The sequence below is a fragment of the Lithobates pipiens genome, unplaced genomic scaffold, assembly GCF_037356315.1.
Source record: "Lithobates pipiens isolate NorthernLeopardFrog02 unplaced genomic scaffold, aLitPip1_a1.2 Scaffold_16, whole genome shotgun sequence".
Classification (NCBI taxonomy): domain Eukaryota; kingdom Metazoa; phylum Chordata; class Amphibia; order Anura; family Ranidae; genus Lithobates; species Lithobates pipiens.
In genome coordinates, this window is record NW_027507748.1 from 601050307 (window position 1) to 601071321 (window position 21015).

At 49.5% G+C, this 21015-nt stretch overlaps 1 protein-coding gene across 3 annotated transcripts in view; it reads left to right on the top strand.

The window, feature by feature from the left end:
• RNF17 (ring finger protein 17) overlaps positions 1 to 21015 on the top strand; it is an 881806-nt gene that overhangs the window by 422731 nt on the left and 438060 nt on the right. For all 3 annotated transcript variants that reach the window (XM_077483977.1, XM_077483979.1, XM_077483978.1), the window contains exon 22: positions 11121 to 11321. In XM_077483977.1, the coding sequence (XP_077340103.1) occupies positions 11121 to 11321 (201 nt within the window). The remainder of the gene's footprint in view (positions 1 to 11120; positions 11322 to 21015) is intronic.

Below are 21015 nucleotides of genomic sequence, written 5' to 3' on the forward strand. Positions count from 1 at the left end.
TAAGCCAGCATGTTTATCTAAGGAGTTCCCGTATCTGACTTAATTTGACAAGTTCATTTACAAGAAATGGGGTCGCCCGCAATGTACTTTTTCGGTCCGCAAATACATGGCAGTGGGTTTCCCTTTTGAGGAGAGCCTCCTCAAAAAATAGTCGGCTCCTCTGGTCGTGGACCCCCCAGTATCCAGGTTAAATAAAGTAACCATGATCCCGGTTGAGGAGACTCCTGCATTCAATGATCCCACAGACAGGAAGGTCGAGGCAGTGGCTCGTCCCTTGTTTTTGGTTGTGGGGTCAGCCGTGCGACCAGTACTAGCATCCGCACTTGTTTGGCAGACACTGAGTGGTCAAAACGTTTGCACCGTGAATTGGGAGTGCAATCCTGATGAGTTTACTTCCTCTCTCATTCCTTGCAAAGGCAAAGCACTATGCATCGCATAGTAGCCCATTATGTGTCACTTACCTGACACAGGAGCTAGCGATGTCACCGCTGTCCCCTGTAGTCCGCCGCATCCATCTTCTCGGTGGGTCTCGCAGCTCCGCCGCTGTCATTCGGTGAAGCCGCGATGACGTCACTCCCGCGCATGCTCACGGAAGCCGAGACGCGCGGCATCTTCGTTATCGAGGATGCCACACTCAGTGCGCCTGCGCGCCGCTGTCTATGGCGCATGCGGCGTAGACAGCGGTGACAGTCTTCGGGCAAATATCTCCTAAACCGTATAGGTTTAGGAGATATTTCTTGGACCTACAGGTAAGCCTTAATCTAGGCTTACCTGTAGGTCAAAGTGGTTTGTAAGGGTTTACAACCACTTTAAGTACGTTTGTGACGCGGCCCTGGATACTCTCCCTCTGTTGTTCAGGGCTTCAGTGTCAGCTGTGGTGCTGAGGCGCCTGTTTTGGCTAAAAGGCTGGTCTGCTGACCAGGCATCCAAAAAAGCCCTGACAGATCTTACCTTCCTTGGCGACTGGCTCTTTGGAGCCTCTATTTTCAGCCCGTAAACAGCTTTTTTTTTTCTGTCTGCCCAGCACTTCTGCAAAATGTCCCCAGTCTGTCAGGAGGACCACAGACGGGGAAAAAAAAACGTCCCTGGAACCGCAAGCCTGCGAATAAAAGTGCTACCACATGGTTTGCACCCACCCATGTCTCGGGTGAGGGACACCTTCAGTAGTTTGCAGCCCGATGGTCCTCTCGGTTATCTGACCAATGGATCTGCGATCTGATTTCCTCAGGCTACAACATAGTTTCTCTCTTGACCGCCAAACAGATTCTCCCCCTCCAGCATACCTGTATCCCTGGCTTGCCGGGAGGCCCTCTTGGGGGGAGGAAGGGACCTGCTGAGTCACGGAGTGGTTGTACTGGAAACTGAACGTTTCCAGGGATTCTACTCAAATCTGTTTGCAGTTCCCAAGAAGGAAAGGGTACGTCCAATGTTGGTCTTAAAAGCCCTCAATCACTTTGTAAAAGTGCAGAGGTTCAGAAAGGAATCCGTTCGCTCAGTAGTCACTGCACTCCATCAAGGGGACTCCCTGGCTTTCTAGGACATCCGGGATGTGTACCTGCACATACCCATATGCCTTCGGCATCAAAAGTTTCTGCGGTTTGCAGTCGGGAAAGCACACGACCAGTTTGTGGCTCTTCCGTTTGCCTGGCATCAGCCCCCCGAGTCTTTACCAAATTATTGGCTCCAGTTTTGGCATTGCTGCGGCAACGTGGGATCGTGATCGTGGGATATCTAGACTATCTCCTCCTGAGGGCATCTTCCGCCTCAGTTAGATGAGGATGTGTCGATCACCATGCAGACCCTGCAATAATTTGGATGGCTGTTGAACCTAAAGAAGTCGATGATTGTACCGACCCAGTGTCTGGAGTAAATAGGCTTGCTGCTGCACTCCATGGAAGCGAGAGTTTTTCTCCCTTCAGACAAACTGCAGACACTCAGATCCGCGGTAAAACTGCTTATTATCCACAAGCGCTCCACTTTTGCATGCAAGTCCTGGGTCTCATGGTAGCCTCCTTCTAGGCAATACCTTATGCCAAGTTCCACACCAGAGTCCTGCAGAAGTAGATTTTGACAAAATGGGACGAATCTCCGTTGTCCCTGGATCGACAGATCCAGATGAGCCAGTCAGTCAGACTCGCTGATCTGGTGGCTGATGTCCCCAGTGATTCACTCTGAGAAATCGTTCCTACCTCTGAAGTGGACAGTGATCACAACGGACACCAGCCTATGCGTCTGGGGTGGAGTGATGGGAGTTTAGTTCGCTCAGGGCCTCTGGTCGAAGGAAGAATCCAAGTTGCCGATCAATCTGCTTGAATTTAGAGCCATCAGGCTATGCTTCTCCACATGGTCGATGAGAATTCAGGGGTGTCCGATCAGGATCCAGTCAGACAACGCCAGGGCTGTGGCATATGTCAATCACCAAGGGGGAACAAGAAGCTCAGCCGCTGCATGGGAGGTCACTCACATACTTCGGTGGGCAGAGCGACACGTACCGGCCCTGTTGGTGGATTTTCTGGCCTCCCGTCTCAATCGGAAGGTGCCAAGATTCGTGTCCTAGGCAAGAGATCCGCGGGCAGGCGCGTCAGACATGATGGTGGCTCCGTGGGATCAGTACCAGCTGATCTATGGCTTTCCTCCACTGAGACTGTTACCATGCCTGCTGCGCAGGGTGGAAGCCGAGGGGATCCCAGTAAATACTGGTTGCTCCAGATTGGCCTCAGTGCCCTTGGTACGCAGAACTGATGCATCTGGTGGCAGGTCCGATTCTCCATCCTGCTTTACCATCGCTGGCTTTAACGTCATGGCTATTGAGAGCCAGGTGTTGAGGAACCGGGGTCTGTTGGACTCTGTGATCCCAACTATGTTCAGAGCACAGAAATATTCTTCCCGGAAGATATACAATCGTACCTGGAAGGCCTACATCTCCATGTGTGAGGAGAAAGGATGGCATCCGCACTTTTATATATCCAGGATCCTGCTGTTTCTTCAGCAAGGAATAGACCAGAAATTGGCATTAAGCACCATTAAGAGGCAAATTTCAGCCTTGGCTGTCTTTTCCGCAACCCCTGGCGTCTCACTCATTAGTGAGTACCTTCATTCAGGGTGTATGACATGTAGTCCCTCCGGTGCATCCACCGTTACCCACATGGGATTTTAACCTGGTGGTATCGGCACTTCAAAAAATGTTGTTTGAAAATATCAGGGGGATTCCCCTATTGAAGCTTTTCTAGAAGGTGGTCTTTCTAGTGGCCATCACCTCGGCCAGGAGGGTTTCAGAACTGGCGGGCTTGTCTTGCAAGTCGCCCTATCTGGTTATCCACAAGGATAAGGTGGTGTTGGGGCTGCCAGCATCTTTTCTACCAAAAGTGGTCTCTGCTTTTCATATTAATGAGGACATTGTATTATCATCTCTCTGTTCTTAGCCGAAACACCCTAAGGAGATGGCCCTTCACGCTCTGGAAGTGGTTCGGGCTCTGAAGGTGTATTTGTCTACCACGGCTCCCTTTTGGAAGTCAGACTCGCTGTTTGTTTCGGTGGCTGGTCCCAAGAACGGCATGGCGGTCTCTTTGGCCACCATTTCCAGGTGGATCAGACAGATTGTAGTACAAGTCTACACCTTGAAGGGGCAGGTGCCCCCCTTTCTGGTCACGGCCCACTCCACAAGGGCAATCGGAACATTTTGGGCCTTCCGAGAGTCTGCCGCTCAGGTGTGTAAGGCGGTGACCTGGTCGTCTGTCCACACATTTTCAAAGTTCTACAAGGTGGTAGACAGCTCATCGGCTGATACCTGTTTTGGCTGCAAAGTTTTGCAGGCGGCCGTATAGTTGCAATTGCATGTGCAATATATTACATTTTTCCTGGTTTTTCGTTAAAAACACAGTACTGTTAAGTTGATGTGCTGTTGCATTACATTCCGCAGTTTTTTTGTGCGGTTGTGGGTAGTCACTCCTGTTGAGGGTACCCTGATTTGGTGGTGGATTTCTCCACTCACTGTTGTTTTTTGTGGGTAAAGTTTCACTAGTTCCTACTTGCCACTGTGGAGAAAGGTTTTATGCTGTTTTTCTGACCCTTCGTTTGGCACTGCTTGGGGACGTCCCAATGGCTAAGAGAGGAACTGTGTTGGTCGGTGAATATAAGAGAAAATAGGATTTTATTTACTCACTGTAAAATCTTTTTCTCTGTAATTCACCCACCGTCACAGCACCCGCACCTCCTTTTTATCTTTACGTTATACTGCTTGTTGACGTACTGATAACTACATGGCAGGATGGAGGGTTGTTGCCCAAGGAACCACCTCCTGGGCAGAACTAAGAGTTCTGATTGTTGTATTACAACTAATGCCTATTATCTCCTAGTAATGGGGCATAACAACCTAATGGCTAAGAGAGGAGCTGTGTCGGTCGGTGAATTACAGAGAAAAGGATTTTACCGTGAGTACAAAAAATCCTATTTTTTCCCTCCAGCATACCTTTACTCCCGGCTTGCCGAGAAGCCCTGTTGGGGTCAGTGAAGGACCTGCTCCTACACAGGATGATGGTGCCTGTTCCAAAGCTGTAAATGTTTCAGGGATTATACTCCAATTTGTTTGTAGTCCCCAAAAAGAAAGGGGTACGTCCAAACCTGGACTTATAAGCCCTCAACCAATTTGTAAAAGTGCAAAAGTTCAGGATGGAATCAGTTTGCTCCGTAGTGGCTGCGCTCCATCAGGGGGGCTTCCTGGCGTCTCTGGATATCCAGGACGCATACTTGCATATACTCATATGCCTCAGGCATCAGAGGTTTCTGCGATTTGCCATTGGGGAATAGCACTGCCAGTTTGTAGCTCTTCCGTTTGGCCTGGTGTCAGCACCCCAAGTCTTAACCAAAGTGTTGGCTCCAGTTCTGGCACTGTTTAGGCAATGTGGGATCGCAATCGTGGGTTACCTAAATGACCTCCTTCTGAGAGCAGCTTCCACCTCAGAATTAAGGAAGGATGTAGCGATCACCATGCAAACTACAGGAGTTTGATTGGGTGCTGAACCTATAGAAGTCGATGTTGGTGCCAACTCAGCGCCTGGAGTAACTGGGCTTACTGCTAGACTCCATGGAAGTGGTAGTTTTCTCCCTTCAGACAAACTGCAGACTCTCCTTTCCGCGGTGAAGTTGTTGATTAACCGCAGGTTGTCGTTGCGTTTCTGCATGCGAGTTCTGGGCCTCCTTGTAGCCTCCTTTTGAGGCGGTACCGTATGTCCAATTTCACACCTGAGTATTGCAGGAGATCCTGTCCAAATGGGACAATTCTCTGTTATCCCTGGATCGTCAGATTCGGGTGAGCCAATTAGTCAGGGATTCCCTTCTCTGGTGGCTGAGGTCTCCGGCCCTTTGGTCCGGGAGATTGTTTCTTCCTCTCATTGTGGACAGTGATCACAATGGATGCCAGCCTGATCGGCTGGGGTGGAGGGCTGGGTGTACAGTCGACTTGGGTCCTCTGGTCGCTGGAGGAATCCGTTGCCGATCAATGTGCTGGAACTTCGGACGATCAGACTGTGTCTCTCCACATGGTTAATGAGTCTACAGGGGAGTCCTATCAGGATCCAGTCAGACAATGCCACGGCAGTGGCATATGTCTACCATCGAGAAACAAGGAGCTCAGTCGCAGCGCGAAAGGTCGCTCACATCCTCCTGTGAGCAGAACGACATGTGCCGGCCTTGTCTGCCATATACATCACAGGCGTAGAAAATGTGCAGGTGGACTACCTAAGTCGCCAGATGCTGGACCCAGGAGAATGGTCATTGCATCCGCAGGTATTCAGGCTTCTTTGCCTGCTGTGGGGCACACCAGATGTGGATCTCTTGGCCTGTCCACTTAATCGAAAGGTACGGAGGTTTGTGTCCAGGACAAGAGACCCCTGGGCAGATGTGTCAGATGTGTTGGTGGCTCCATCGGAGCAGTACCGGCTGATTTATGCCTTTCCTCCACTCAAACTGTTACCACGTCTTCCAGTGATACTGATTGTCCCAGATTGGCCTCGGCGTCTTTGGTACGCCAACCTACTGTGCCTGGTGTCGGATTCTCCTTGGCGGTTGCCAATGCGAGAAGAACTCCTATCACAAAGTCCGATACTACATCCTGCTTTACCATCGCTGGTTTTAAAGGCATGGCTGTTGAAAACCAGGTGCTAAAGGACCGAGGTCTGTCGGACTCGTTAATTTCCACTATGCCGAGGGCACGTACATCATCTTCTTGGAAGATTTACCATTGTACAAGGAAGGCCTATATCTCAATGTGTAAGGAGATGGGGTGGCGTCCACGCACCTATTCCGTTTCCAGGATCCTTCTGCTTCTATAGCAAGGAGTAGACCAGAAATGCACCATTGAGGGATAATTATCAGTCTTAGCAGTTTTTATTTTTTTCCATCGACCCCAGGTGTCTCACTCTCTAGTGAGCACTTTTATTCAAAGGGTCCGACATGTAGTCCCAAGGGTGCCTTCACCTTTACCCCCTTGGGATCTGAACCTGGTGCTATTGGCGCTTCAGAAACCGCTGTTGGAGAACATCCGGAAAATTCCTTTGTTGACTCTCTCAGAAAGTGGTCGTCCTAGTGGCCATTACTTCGGCCAGGAGGGTTTCTGAGCTTGCGACCTTGTCTTGCAAGTCGCCCTACCTGGTTATCCATAAGGATAAGTTAGTGTTGTGTTCGCAACTTTCTTTTCTGCTGAAGGTGGTTTACGGTGTTTCACATCAATGTAGACATTGTGTTACCACCTCTGTGTCCTAAACCGACACATTTAAAGAGGTGGACCTTTATTCCCTGGACATGGTCAGGGCAATAAGGGTGTATATGTGTGCCACGGCTCCCTTTCGGAAGTCAGACTGTTAATTTCAGTAGCTGGTCCGAAGAAGGTATTGCGGTCCTGTCGGCCACCATTTCTAGGTGGATCAGACTGATTGTGGTACAGGCCTACGCCTTGAAGGCGTCCCTCTTTCCTGTCTCGGCCCATTCCTCCAGGACAATTAAAACTTCTTGGGCTTCCAACATCTGTTGTCAGTCGCTCAAGTGTGTAAGGTGGCGACTTGGTCGTCCGTTCATACTTTTACCAAATTCTACAAAGTGGATGTAAGCGCATTGTCTGATGCCTGCTTTGGCCGCAAAGTTTTGTAGGCGGCCGTGTAATGTTGCAATTCTGCACTCTTTTTTTTTTTTTTTTTTTTTTTTAAAGAAACTACAGTTACTTTTGAGTATAATGCACTGTTGCATTGTTGACCACAGTTTCTGATGCGGCTAGATAAGGTGGTGGCTCCCTTGTTAGGGAGCACTTCTGGTTGTGGGCGAAGTTTATTTTTCATGCTGTTCCCACCCCTCATTTTGACACTGCTTGGGGATGTCCATACAGTCGAGATTAATGGAGCTGTGTCAGTCAGTGAACGAAAGAGAAAATAGACTTTTTGTACTCGCCGTAAAATCCTTTTCTCTGAAGTTCACTGACTGAAATAGCACCCTCCCCTCCTATTGGTTTACGTTATACTGCTTCTTGACGTATTGAGCTGCAGTAGGCAGGCTGAGGGGATGTTACTGGAGGGACCGCCCCCTGGGCGGAACTGAAAAGTACTTTTTATACATGTTAAAAAAAAAAATGTTCTGCCTAGTCCTCTCCTAAAGTAACAACCCTATGGTCAAGAATTAATGGAGCTGTGTCAGTCAGTGAACTTCAGAGAAAAGGATTTTACGGTGAGTACAAAAATTCTATTTTTTTTTTATTTATTTTGTTAAGTATTTACTAATTATAGGATCAGCAGAAAGAAGGGACCAGAATTTTCCAAAAATTTGTCTAATCAGTAAATGTTGTGTTGGAGTAGTACAGTTTCAGATTTTTTGGTGGGAATTGAGAGGCAAAGATTTCAGAATTTCTATCCTTTTGTATTGCACTATTGTAGGCTTTTTTTTTTTAGGCAAACTTGACTGTATCCCCGATTTCTAAGTCTATTATACAGATCTCTGGAAGCTTTTTTGAAGCCTTCTTCCTTTAAGTAATTACTCAAGGGGTGAGCTCTCAGCGATACCATGATATAATGTGATCCAGAAGACCGATGAGGTCATCGCGACAAAAAAGATCCCTTTCCCACCCCTATTGTATCTTTTATATAAGTAATTGTCAACTAAGGAGCTAGTGTTTTCTGTTAAGCTGGCACAGCCAGATATTATGGAGCGGCCAAGTGGTTGAGTTTTTGACTTGTGTATTTTTGGTAAAGCATAAAACGTTGGCATTTTGGGATCTTTAATTAAAAAAAAAAAACAGGTGTTCTCTATAATCCCTTGTTGATATGCTCTAAGGATGATGGTACTGTATTCAGTGCAGATGTTTTCTAATACTGTTTTAGAGATAGGTCAATAGCATTTTTGGTTAAAATATTCCTACACCTAGTTTCATATTGTTGGATATTCATAATCACCAAATTTCCCCCTTCATCAGTGGGTTTAACGACTATTTCTGAGTTAGTCTGTAGTGATTCAATAGCCTGTTTTTGTATCTGTGAGAGATTAAAGAGTCTTTGGGATTTTAAGTTTACATCTTCAATGTCTTTAGTCATTTGCTGAACAAAGGCCTAGATGTTCGTATTCAATAGAGGAAACATTCTTGATTTAGGTTTGCAGGATATAGGAGGGAGACACGTCGGCCGCGGACACCCCAGTCCATCGTCCTCCAGTGTGTCCCTCTTCCCAAAGATACATCAAATCCTCCAGTGCCTGACTCTCATCCATGTTTTTTTTTTAAATTTGAAGGATCATATTGAAATGGTGAATCTGTATTGGGTTTGTCATATAGTACCTTATACATCTATCTTCGGGCCGTTATAAAGTGAAATTTAGCAATTTGTGAATCAGAAAAGAAAGTTAGCATGAGCTTTAATACCTGTCTCCTCATCAGACAGTGAATAGGAATTATCTACTTCCTGACCGCCGACAGTCAAATGACAGCCAGGCGGCGCATCTATTGTGGCGGGAGGCCGTCATATCGTGCGCGCGCATCCCTGTTTCTTCGGTGGCGGCGTGTCACGGAGACACCGCTTGCCACCGGAGGGGGTGAACAGCCATTGGTTATGGCTGTTTACCACGTGATCAGCCACAATGAAGTCACGGCCGATCACAGATGGTCACAACCCCACTGTGCACGGCGCATGCGCGCGATCGCGCTGCGAGTGCACGTCGGTGGCGGCGTGTTCCCCGGGAACACTGCTCGTCACAGACGCTGGTAAACAGCCATTGGCCGGCTGTTTACCCACGTGATTGGCTGTGATCCTTTCACAGCCAATCACTAAAATGTAAACAAACCGCGGTAACGAGATGTTACCGGGATCTCCTCCTCACACCGAGTTTGCCGTAACATCTCGTTACCGCCCACAGTGTACACCAAGCACACTGATTGCCGCCCCCCCCACCCCCTCCCTATAAAGAGGACCTGCAACCACCCCTCATAGTACCTGTCAATCACAGTCCATCAGACTACCTGTCCCAGTCCATCTGAGTACCTGTCGCGGGCCCACCCGAGTACCTGTCGCGGGCCCACCCGAGTACCTGTCGCGGGCCCACCCGAGTACCTGTCGCGGGCCCACCCGAGTACCTGTCGCGGGCCCACCCGAGTACCTGTCGCGGGCCCACCCGAGTACCTGTCGCGGGCCCACCCGAGTACCCGTCGCGGGCCATCAGAGTACCCGAGTACCTATTTGCAGCCCATGTCGAATAGAATATACGTTGGGGTGTTTGCTTTCCAAAATGGGGTCATTTTGTGGGTAATTTCACTGTCCTGGTGGTCCAGGACCTTCTAAAGTGTGATGGGTAGGAATGAAATGAGATGCGTCATTTATGCTCCTAGAACGCCTGAACGTACTACTTCAATGTTCAGGCTCTCTATGTGGCCAGGCTGTGTAAAAGTCCTGCACATGTGGTATCGCCATACTCGGGAGGAGTAGCAGAATGTTTTGGGGGAAAAAAAGAGTGGAAAAGATGAGAAACAATATGGGATTATTTGGGGGTGGGGGGGGGGGGGGGAAGAGGTGGAAATGGAGTGGGATTTACAGCACATGGGGGGCACATTCAACCATTGTTTTCATGAAAGTAGGCAGTGATGCTCTGTTTCTTCGTAACCTTAAAATCATGTAAGATCTCTATTAATGCTAGCCTCCACAAATCACAAAACAAAGATCAAATGCAGATAAGTACCACCTACATATCTCAATTGATATTGTGGTTGCTTAACCATCAATGCTATTTTGCTTATATCCTCTTCAAATGAAAAGTATGTGCAACACTTAATCCACAGATAATAATCAGCATAGAAATAGAATACCTGGTTAGCTGTGTATAATCTATCTAGCGCCACACATCATATTCTCCCCATATTCATGGAATGGAACTGGCTTAAAAATGTTAAAATATGATGACCAGTGATTTATACAAACATTGGTCTGCTGATTGATGAACTTAAAAATATATACAGATAAATACAGGCGGCCAATTTACAATACATCTAAAAGATCTGTAGCCAAGCTTGTGCTTTGTCTTTTGAACTTCTTTAAGGCCCCAAAAATGACAGTGACATAGACAACCAAAGACACCCCTTTGCTGATGTAAAATTATGATAATGAACACAACATACAGGGATATGGGAAATAATTATAGACACGGACAGAAGTACACCTACACAGGTTGAACTGGATGGAGAATTGTCTTTATTCAAACTTACCAACTGTGTAAAAGGAAGAAAGGAGACTAGGAAATCAAAAACCATGTGTTTGCAGATTTCGGTAAATAATAAATACATTTCCTTTTTTTTTTTTTTTTTTTTTTTTTACTGCTGAAGATGAATTTGCTTAGCTCTAGAATAGTTTTATTCTAGAGATGGGTGTTAAATGGACACAAATGCACACAGATTAAAAATGCACAAGTACACAAATCATCCAATTACTGCTCAGTCTTCTGGTGGTTGAACTGAAAAATTTGATGCAGGTTGACAAATTTCCAGTACATGGAGATGATAGTCTAATTGCTCCTTTAAGTTATTTTGGCTTTCATTATCTTTCTGTGGAGGTTATTGAATACTCTAATTTGATCTTCTTGTTCTGTCTGATATTCTCTTTTAGTGCACCTGGATCTGCTGATCCACATCTGCCTCTGAAAGAAGTATGGGATTCAGTTTTAGACCGACCGCTTGACTCCATTGAACAATGTATGGGCACCATTTCCCTTTCTGAACGCAGTGAGCTTGATGTGTACATAAGTCATGTGCTGTCTCCCAGTAAGATGTTTGTACAATGGCTGTCTTCAGAGAACATTCTTAAAAGGTAACTGCGTGTACACTATATTTGCTTACTGGCAGTATTTTAAGGGCAGGATTTCTTTTTTGTTTATCACAATGAATGCATTGAATACCAATTAATAACTGCACACCTATCTATACACAACAGGGAATGTTGGTAGAACTGTTTTTCTTGTCCATTGAGGAAAAGAAAGAGTCTTTCGCATTTCGGTTATATAGTGCTTTCACAATGGGTCGCTGTGCTGGCAGGGCATCGCAAAAAGTCCAGGCAGCAGCTTTTTTGCAACTGAGTATGAGCAGTGAATACACCACTCCTCCATCACTCCTGCCTATTGAAAACAATGGGGCAGCGCAGCTATTCCGCCGGCAAAGCGCTGCTGCAGCAGAGTTTTGCAGGTGGATTTAACCACTTTTCGGCTGCTAGCAGGGTGCTTTCACAATGTGGCGCTGCGCTGGCAGGGCATTGCAAAAAGTCCAGGCAGCAACTTCTTTGCAGCGTTCTAGGAGCGGTGAATTCACCACTCCTCCACATTGAAAACAATGGGGCAGCGCAGCTGTTCCACTGGTAAAGCGTTACTGCAGCGACGTTTTGCGGGTGAATTTAACCACTTTTCGGCTGCTAGCGCCGAGGGGGTTAAAACCTCCCGCTAGCAGACGAATAGCGCCACTAAAACAAAGTTAAAGCAGTGCTAAAAATAGCGTCGATTTACCTCTGCTGCCCGGGCCAACTCTGTGTGAAAGGGGTCTAAGAGCGAATCAAGGTCAGCAAACATTTTTTTCTCTGCTCTCTGGCTAAACTTATACTAAAGAAACAAATTCCAAAAACCGAGTTTAAAGCTGCAGTTTAAGTGTGTCTTTTTTTCCATAGATACATTGATAGAGCTCTGACCAGTCTATGTATGTATTTTACCTGTTTGATCCTTTTGGAAGCTTGAAATCACTCTAGCAGGCAACGTTAATACAGTGATCTCCACTAGCTTCCAGGTACCATGTGGATTGATCATACGGGCACTGGTCAGGGAATGTTTTGCATTTTTTTCAGTAAATGCAAAGAGTTCTCTGGTTGAGGCAAAGAGGCGGGGATGGGAGGTCATGATCTCCCCCTTTTTTTAATAAGTGGACCAAAGTCCAGTGGAAAAATAATTCACTGAAAGCGGACTTTCGTCTATTTTTCCAACTTTCCATCTTCTGCCCTTGTTTTAACCTCTTGCTGCCCGCAATATAGCAAAATGACGCCTGCAAAGGGGTTGTGTTATCCTGACTGGACGTCTTATGATGTCTTTCGGTATAACAAGCACCACGGTCCGTCTGACACACCCCAACTCCAATCTAGATGAGAGTCTCTGATGGATTGGCTTTTCCTCACTTGCGTCTGACAGACTATTGGCTGCTCCTCTGACGGGGTGGGGGGGAGGGGTTTGTTGATTATCAGCACAGCCACCTCAAGGATGTCCACCGCTAGTCACCACCAGGGATGCCAATCAGTGCCCACAATGCCAGCCAATCAGTGGTGCCCATCCGTGCCACCTCATAGGTGCCCATCCGTGCCACCTCATAGGTGCCCATCCGTGCCACCTCATAGGTGCCCATCCGTGCCACCTAGGTGCCCATCCGTGCCACCTCATAGGTGCCCATAAGTGAAGGAGGAAACTTACAAAGTTTTCTAACCGAATAAAAACATTTTTTCAATATTTTTGGTCTTATTTTTTAATTTGTTAAGCAGAAAATAAAAATCCCAGAGGTGATTAAATACCACCAAAAGAAAGCTCTGTGGTAACAAAATTATAAAAATGTAGTTTGGGTACAGTGTAACATGACCACGCTATTGTCATTCAAAATGAGACAGCACTGAAAGCTGAAAATTGGATGGGCGGGAAGATGTAGACGTGCCCTGTATTGTAGTGGTTAACTTATATTAAAACATTTTTTTTCTGCCAGTAAATGCCTGTTTTCTGTTTCTTGTCTGGTGAAAAGCCTAGGCTTTATGACATCACACACAGCTCTCTTTCTCCTGAGAGTTTACCAGGAAGGGAGGGCGGGGGGTGAGTTATAAGAGGGCCAATCAAAGTGGCAGAACTGGAGGTGTGCCTCTTTGTGTTTAAATCCAGTGAACAGGCAGCATCTTTAGCCGTCCACATTTAAAATGGTTGCAGCCAGACTCGCTGGATGGAGATTTCTTTGTATACTTGGCAAGTACAGAATCACAGTATATATAAAATAAGCAAGATGGTTGGAGGGAAGCTTCAGAATGGCAAAGATGTCTTTATTACAAATTATGTGAGCAGACTGCAGTTCCTCTTTAACCCCTTGCCGACCAGCTCACTCCGATATACGTCGGCAGAATGGCACATACAAGCATATTAACGTACCTGTACATTGCCCTTTAAGACACAGCATAGTGGTTAACATTCTAAACCAGTGGTAGGCAACCTTTTGAGCACAGTGTGTTTCAAAGAAATTGAGCGTGCCGATTTTATAACAAAAAACACTTCACACACTCAATCATGAAAATGATTTTTTTATAAAGTAAATGCTAGTGTAACCTACTTGAGTAATGGTGACTAACATCCTGCACTTAGATCAGCCCCGGTCCTCGGATCAGCACCAATTCCTGCATCTTCACACCTTTTCTTACACTACCCCCTGAGCATCTGCCCCACCTCTCTACCCCCTGCGCATCTGCCCCACCTCTCTACCCCCTGCGCATCTGCCCCACCTCTCTACCCCCTGTGCATCTGCCCCACCTCTCTACCCCCTGCGCATCTGCCCCACCTCTCTACCCCCTGCGCATCTGCCCCACCTCTCTACCCCCTGCGCAACTGCCCCACCTCTCTACCCCCTGCGCATCTGCCCCACCTCTCTACCCCCTGCGCATCTGCCCCACCTCTCTACCCCCTGCGCATCTGCCCCACCTCTCTCTACCCCCTGCGCATCTGCCCCACCTCTCTCTACCCCCTGCGCATCTGCCCCACCTCTCTCTACCCCCTGCGCATCTGTCCCACCTCTCTACCCCCTGCGCATCTGTCCCACCTCTCTACCCCCTGCGCATCTGCCCCACCTCTCTCTACCCCCTGCGCATCTGCCCCACCTCTCTCTACCCCCTGCGCATCTGTCCCACCTCTCTACCCCCTGCGCATCTGTCCCACCTCTACCCCCTGCGCATCTGCCCCACCACTATACCACCTTGCTCTTCTGTCCCACCACTGTAACTCTCCCCCCCGCTCATCTGTCCCAACAATTACCCCCTTTCTAATCTGCCCCACCACTGTACCCCCGTGCTCTCGTGTCTCACTGCTGAACCTCCTTCTCACCTGTCTTAACACTGAACCCAATTGCTCATCTGCCCCACCACTGTAACCCTCTTTCTCATTTGCCCCACCACTATTTCCACTATTCCTCTTCTGCTCCACCAATATTTCTCCTCTTCCCCTGCACATCTGCCCAACCCCTGTGCCCCCCTGCACATCTGCCCAACCCCTGTGCCCCCCCTGCACATCTGCCCAACCCCTGTGCCCCCCCTGCACATCTGCCCAACCCCTGTGCCCCCCCCTGCACATCTGCCCAACCCCTGTGCCCCCCCCTGCACATCTGCCCAACCCCTGTGCCCCCCCCTGCACATCTGCCCAACCCCTGTGCCCCCCCCTGCACATCTGCCCAACCCCTGTGCCCCCCTGCACATCTGCCCCAATCTTGTGCCCCCTGCTCTTCTGCCCCACCCCTGTACCCCCCTGCTCTTCTGCCCCACCCCTGTACCCCCCTGCTCTTCTGCCCCACCCCTGTACCCCCCTGCTCTTCTGCCCCACCCCTGTACCCCCCTGCTCTTCTGCCCCACCCCTGTACCCCCCTGCTCTTCTGCCCCACCCCTGTACCCCCCTGCTCTTCTGCCCCACCCCTGTACCCCCCTGCTCTTCTGCCCCACCCATGTACCCCCCGCTCTTCTGTACCCCCCGCTCTTCTACCCCACCCCTGTACCCGCCCCGCTCTTCTGCCCCACCCCTGTACCCCCCCCGCTCTTCTGCCCCACCCCTGTACCCCCCTGCTATTCTGCCCCACCCCTGTACCCCCCTGCTATTCTGCCCCACCCCTGTACCCCCCTGCTATTCTGCCCCACCCCTGTACCCCCCTGCTATTCTGCCCCACCCCTGTACCCCCCTGCTATTCTGCCCCACCTCTGTACCCCCCTGCTCTTCTGCCCCACCTCTGTACCCCCCTGCTCTTCTGCCCCACCTCTGTACCCCCCTGCTCTTCTGCCCCACCTCTGTACCCCCCCTGCTCTTCTGCCCCACCTCTGTCCCCCCCCCTGCTCTTCTGCCCCACCTCTGTCCCCCCCCTGCTCTTCTGCCCCACCTCTGTCCCCCCCCTGCTCTTCTGCCCCACCTCTGTCCCCCCCTTGCTCTTCTGCCCCACCTCTGTCCCCCCCCTGCTCTTCTGCCCCACCTCTGTACCCCCCTGTTCTCCTGCTTACCTTTTTCTACCACTGTTAACCCCCTTCTCATCTGGCACAACACAACATCCCTGCTCATCTGCTCTATCACTACTGTACTTTTTTGTCTCACCGCTGAACCCCCTTCTCATCTCTCCCTACCTCCTACACTTCTGCCAAACCACTGTGCCCCCCCCCCCCCCTGCTCATCTGTCCCACCAATGTGTCTCCTTTCTCCTCTGCCCTCCCTCTGTAACTCCCTGCTCTTCTTATCCACCACTGTAACCCCCTGCTCATCTTATCCACCACTGTAACCCCCTGCTCTTCTTATCCACCACTGTAACCCCCTGCTCTTCTTATCCACCACTGTAACCCCCTGCTCTTCTTATCCACCACTGTAACCCCCTGCTCTTCTTATCCACCACTGTAACCCCCTGCTCATCTGTCACACCAATATGCCTCCTTTCTCCTCTGCCTTGCCACTGTACCCCCCTGCACAACTGTCCCAGCAGTTTAACCCCTTGCTCATCTGTACCACTACTATAACCCCTTGCTCATCTGTACCACTACTATAACCCCTTGCTCATCTGTACCACTACTATAACCCCTTGCTCATCTGTACCACTACTATAACCCCTTGCTCATCTGTACCACTACTATAACCCCTTGCTCATCTGTACCACTACTATAACCCCCTTCTTATCTGGCCCATCACTGTTAACCCCTTCTTATTTGGCACTGAACCCCCCCCCCCCCTTCATCTGCCCCATCACTGTAACTCCCATTGCTCTTCTGTCCCGCTACTGAACTCCTTTCTCATCTCTTCCACCACTGTACCCCCCTGCACATCTGCCCCACCATCGTACCCTCCTGCTCTTCTGTTTCACCACTAAATCCCCCCATGCTGTACCATCCTACTCATCTGTTCCAACGCTGTACCAAGGTGGTGCAAGGAAGCAGAAATTAAACTCGTCTACCTGCATTCTCTATGTATAGCATGATTGTCGGCCATTTTCTGTTAGCCTCTGAGAAGTGTGGTCGTCGGCAATTTTCCGTGTTTTTTTTTTTTTTTTTTTTTTTGATACAAGGACAGCCGGCGGCCATTTTCTTGTAGCCCCAACGATTTTTTTTCCGCCCCAGCGCTGGTTCCTGTGCCACAGAACAGCGCGATTTTTGTTCCTGGACACTTTTGAGCTGACACAGTACACAGCAATCGGTGACAGCACGTTGCAGCACTCGTTTAGGGTGGTGTGTCGTGCATTGGGGGTCTGTAGCAGCTAGGAGGGTGGGATTGAGCACCTTGTCCTAAGTCCCCAAGAGAGACAGACAGGGTGGCTCAGCATGGCTTTGGATGCTGGGGGTTCTTCCCCAGATCTCCCTGCAATTGTAACCGCCTCACCTGCAAACAGTGAAGTGCCTTTGGACGCTTTGGCAGCGGTCTTTGAAACGTTTTTTGCCAGGGTGGAGGTGACGTGCAGACACAAGGGTAAGAATCGGTCCCTGTCCCCCCTCCTCCGGGGAGAACTCTGATTCAGACTCGGGCCCTGCAGTGACTGGCAAACCCTGTTCTGATGTGTCAGAGGACATTGACCAGGTCCATTCGGACAGTGAGGATGATTACAGGTTCCAGGTCCGCGCAGGAAAAAGCGCTAACTGGAGTACTTATCCCCGCTGTGCGCGATACCCTGAAAATACAGGATGCAGCAGGATCCTCTGCTGAGGTGGCGGTCCCTTTTGGGTCCCGTAAGCCAGCCCATACACCTACGTTTTTTTCCGTATCTGACTTATTTTAATAAGTTCATTTACGAGGAATGGGGAAGCCTGCAACAGACCTTTTTTAGTCCCAAAAAGAATGGCAGTGCGGTACCCCTTTGAAGAGAGCCTCCTTAAATGGTCGGCTCTCCAGTATCCAGGTTAAATAAAGTAACCCAAGAGGGGGCTCCAGCATTTAAGGACCCTACCGACAGGAGGGCCGAGGCAATTCCCAGTCCACATTTACAAAGGTGGGGTCAGTGCTATGACCAGTACTAGCCATGACATTAGTGTCGCAGACCCTTACTGAGAAGCAGCAGTCCCCCCTCCAGTCTGCGTAGAACTAGCAGACCTGTTGGTGCACAGCCTTAAGTATGTCTGTGATGTGGCTCTGGATACTCTTCCCCTGCTCTCCAGAGCATCGATATAGCCAGTGGTGCTACGCGCCTAATCTGGCTGAAATACTGGTCTGCAGACCAGGCATCTAAAAAAGCCTTGACCGATTTGCCTTTCCTTGGTGAGCGGCTATTTGGAGCTTCGCTGGATGATATTAAGAATGCCACAGGTGGGAAGAGCATGTTTCTCCCCTGTCCAAGAAGGGTAAGGAGCCATGCCGCAGGCAAGGACCCTACATTTTCGCTCAAGAGGCTTTTTCGTCCGTCTCGGGCTTCAGGTAAGTGATCCCAGGCCGAGAGGGCGACTGCTGAATGACAAAAGTGTCCCTGGTCTGGTAAGCCTGCAAGCAAAATTACTACCGCATGAAGGTTTGCCCCCGCCGGACACACCGATGGGGGGGGGGGTCGTCTTCGGGCGTTTGCAGCTCAGTGGGCCTCTCGGCTGTCTGACCAATGGGTCTGCAAACTGATTTCATCGGGCTACAAAATAGAGTTCCTCTCTTGGCCACCAAACAGATTTTTTCCCTCCAGCATACCTTTACTCCCGGCTCACCGAGAGGCCCTGTTTGGGGCAGTAAGGGACCTGCTCAGTCACGGGGTGATAGTGCCTGTTCTAAAATTGGAAAGGTTTCAGGGGTTCTACTCCAATCTGTAGTCCCTAAATAGGAAAAGGGTAAGTCAAACCCTGGACCTAAGAGCCCTCAATTGATTTGTGAAAGTACAAAGATTCAGAATGGAATCAGTTCGCTCTGTAGTCGCTGCACTCCAGCAGGGAGACTCTGGCTTTCTAGGACATCCATAATGCGTACTTTCTACATCCAGGATGCATAAATTCATATACCCATATGCTTCGGGCATCGGAGGTTTCTGCAATTTGCTGTGGGGGAAGAGCACTACCAGTTTATGGCTCTCCCCTATGACCTGACTTCAGTTCCCCGAGTCTTTACTAAAGTATTGGCCCCAATTTTGGCATGGTTGTGGCAACGTGGGATCGCAAACGTGGGTTACCTAGATGATCTCCTGAGAGCAGCTTCCGCCTCAGAATTGAGGGAGGATGTGACGATCACCATGCAAACTCTACAGGAGTTTGGGTGGGTGTTGAACCTCAAAATGTTATTCGTGCCTGGAGTACCTAGGCTTACTGCTGGACTCCTTGGAAGCAAGAGTGTTTCTCCCTTCAGACATACTGCAGACTCTCAGAGCCGCGGTGAAGCAGTTGATGAATCACAGGTGGTCATTGCTGCATTTCTGCATGCAAGTTCTTGGCCTCATGGTAGCCTCCTTCTAGGCGGTACCATACACCCATTTTCACACCAGAGTCTTGTAGAGGGAGATAATGTCCAAATGGGACAAATCTCCGTTATCCCTGGATCTACAGATTCAGGTGAGCCAGTTAGTCAGGGACTCTCTTCTCTGGTGGCCAAGGTCTCCAGCCCTTTGGCCTGGGAAGCCGTTCCTGCCTCTTCATTGGACAGTCATCACAATGGTTGCCAGCCTGACCGAATGGGGTGGAGTACTGGGAGTACAGTCGACCCAGGGCCCCTGGTCATGGGAGGAATCGGTTACCGATCAATGTGTTCGAGCTTCGAGCGATGTCTCTCCACATGTTCAGTGAGGTTATGAGGGCGTCCGATCAGGATCCAGTCAGACAACACCACGGTAGTGGCATATTTCAACCATCAAGGAGGAACAAGGAGCTTGTCTGCAGCACGAGAGGTCGCTCATATCCTTCTGTGGGCAGAGCGACACATACCTGCCCTGTCGGCCATAAACATTCCGGGAGTAGAAAACTGGCATGGAGTAGAAAACGATCTAAGTCGCCTGGTGCTGGACCCAGGCGAATGGTCATTGCATCTGGAGGTGTTCCGGCTTCTTTGCCTGTCATGGGGCACACCAGATGTGGATCTTCTGGCATCTCGGCTTAATAGAAAGGTGTGTCGGTTCATGTCCACGACAAGAGATCCTTGGGCGGACGCGTCCGATGCTTTGGTGGCTCCATGGGGGCAGTACCGGTTGGTTTTCGCCTTCCCTCCGCTCAAACTGTTACCACATTTGCTTTGCAGAGTGGAGGCCGGGGGGGGGGGGGGGGGGGGGTTCCAGGGATACTGAACGCTTCAGATTGGCCCTGGCGTCTCTGGTACGCCGACCTAGTACGCCTGGTGGCCGATGCTCCTTGCAGGTTGCCACTGCGAGAAGACCTCCTATTGCAAGGTCCGATAATCCATCCTGTTTTACTGTCACTGGTTTTAACAACATGGCTGTTCAAAACCAGGTACTAAGGATCCAAGATCCGTCGGACTCGGTTATCTCCGCTATGCTGATGGCAAGGAAGTCTTCTTCTCAGAAGATATACCATTGTACGTGAAAGGCTTATATCTCCATGTGTGAGGAGATGGGGTGGCGTCCACACACCTATTCCGTTGCCAGGGTCCTGTTCTTACAGCTAGGAGTGGACCAGAAACTGGCTTTAAGCACCATCAACGGACAGATTTCAGGCTTGGCTGTCTTTTTCCAATGACCCCTGGCGTCTCACTCATTGATCAGCACTTTAGTGAAAGGAGTTCGGCATTTAGTCCCTCCGGTGCGACCACCCCTACCTCCGTGGGATCTGAACTTGGTGCTTCAGAAACCGCTGTTTGAGAACATCAGGGAAATTCCCTTGTTGACTTTCTCAGAAATTAGTCTTTCTAGTGGCTATTACATCTGCCAGGTGGGTTTCTGAGTTGGCGGCCTATTCTTGCAAGTCGCCCTATGTCGTTTTACACAAGGATAAGGTGGTTTTGCGTCCGCAACCTTCTTTTCTTCCGAAGGTGGTTTCCGCCTTCCATCTCAATGAGGACATTGTCTTACCATCTCTGTGTCCTAAGCCACCACACCCTGAGGAGATGACCCTCCATTCCCTGGACATGGTCCGGGCCCTAAGGGTATCTCTGGCTGCCACGGCTCCCTTCCGGAAATCAGATTCTCTGTTTGTTTTGGTAGCTGGTCTGAAAAAAGGGCTGGCAGTCTCGTCGACCTCCATTTCACGGTGGATCAGACAGACCGTGGTCCAGGCTTATGCCTTGAAGGGGCAGGTGTCCCCCTTTCCATGCACGGCCCATTCCACCAGGTCAATTGGGACTCTTTGGGCTTTCCGGCATCAAGTGTCT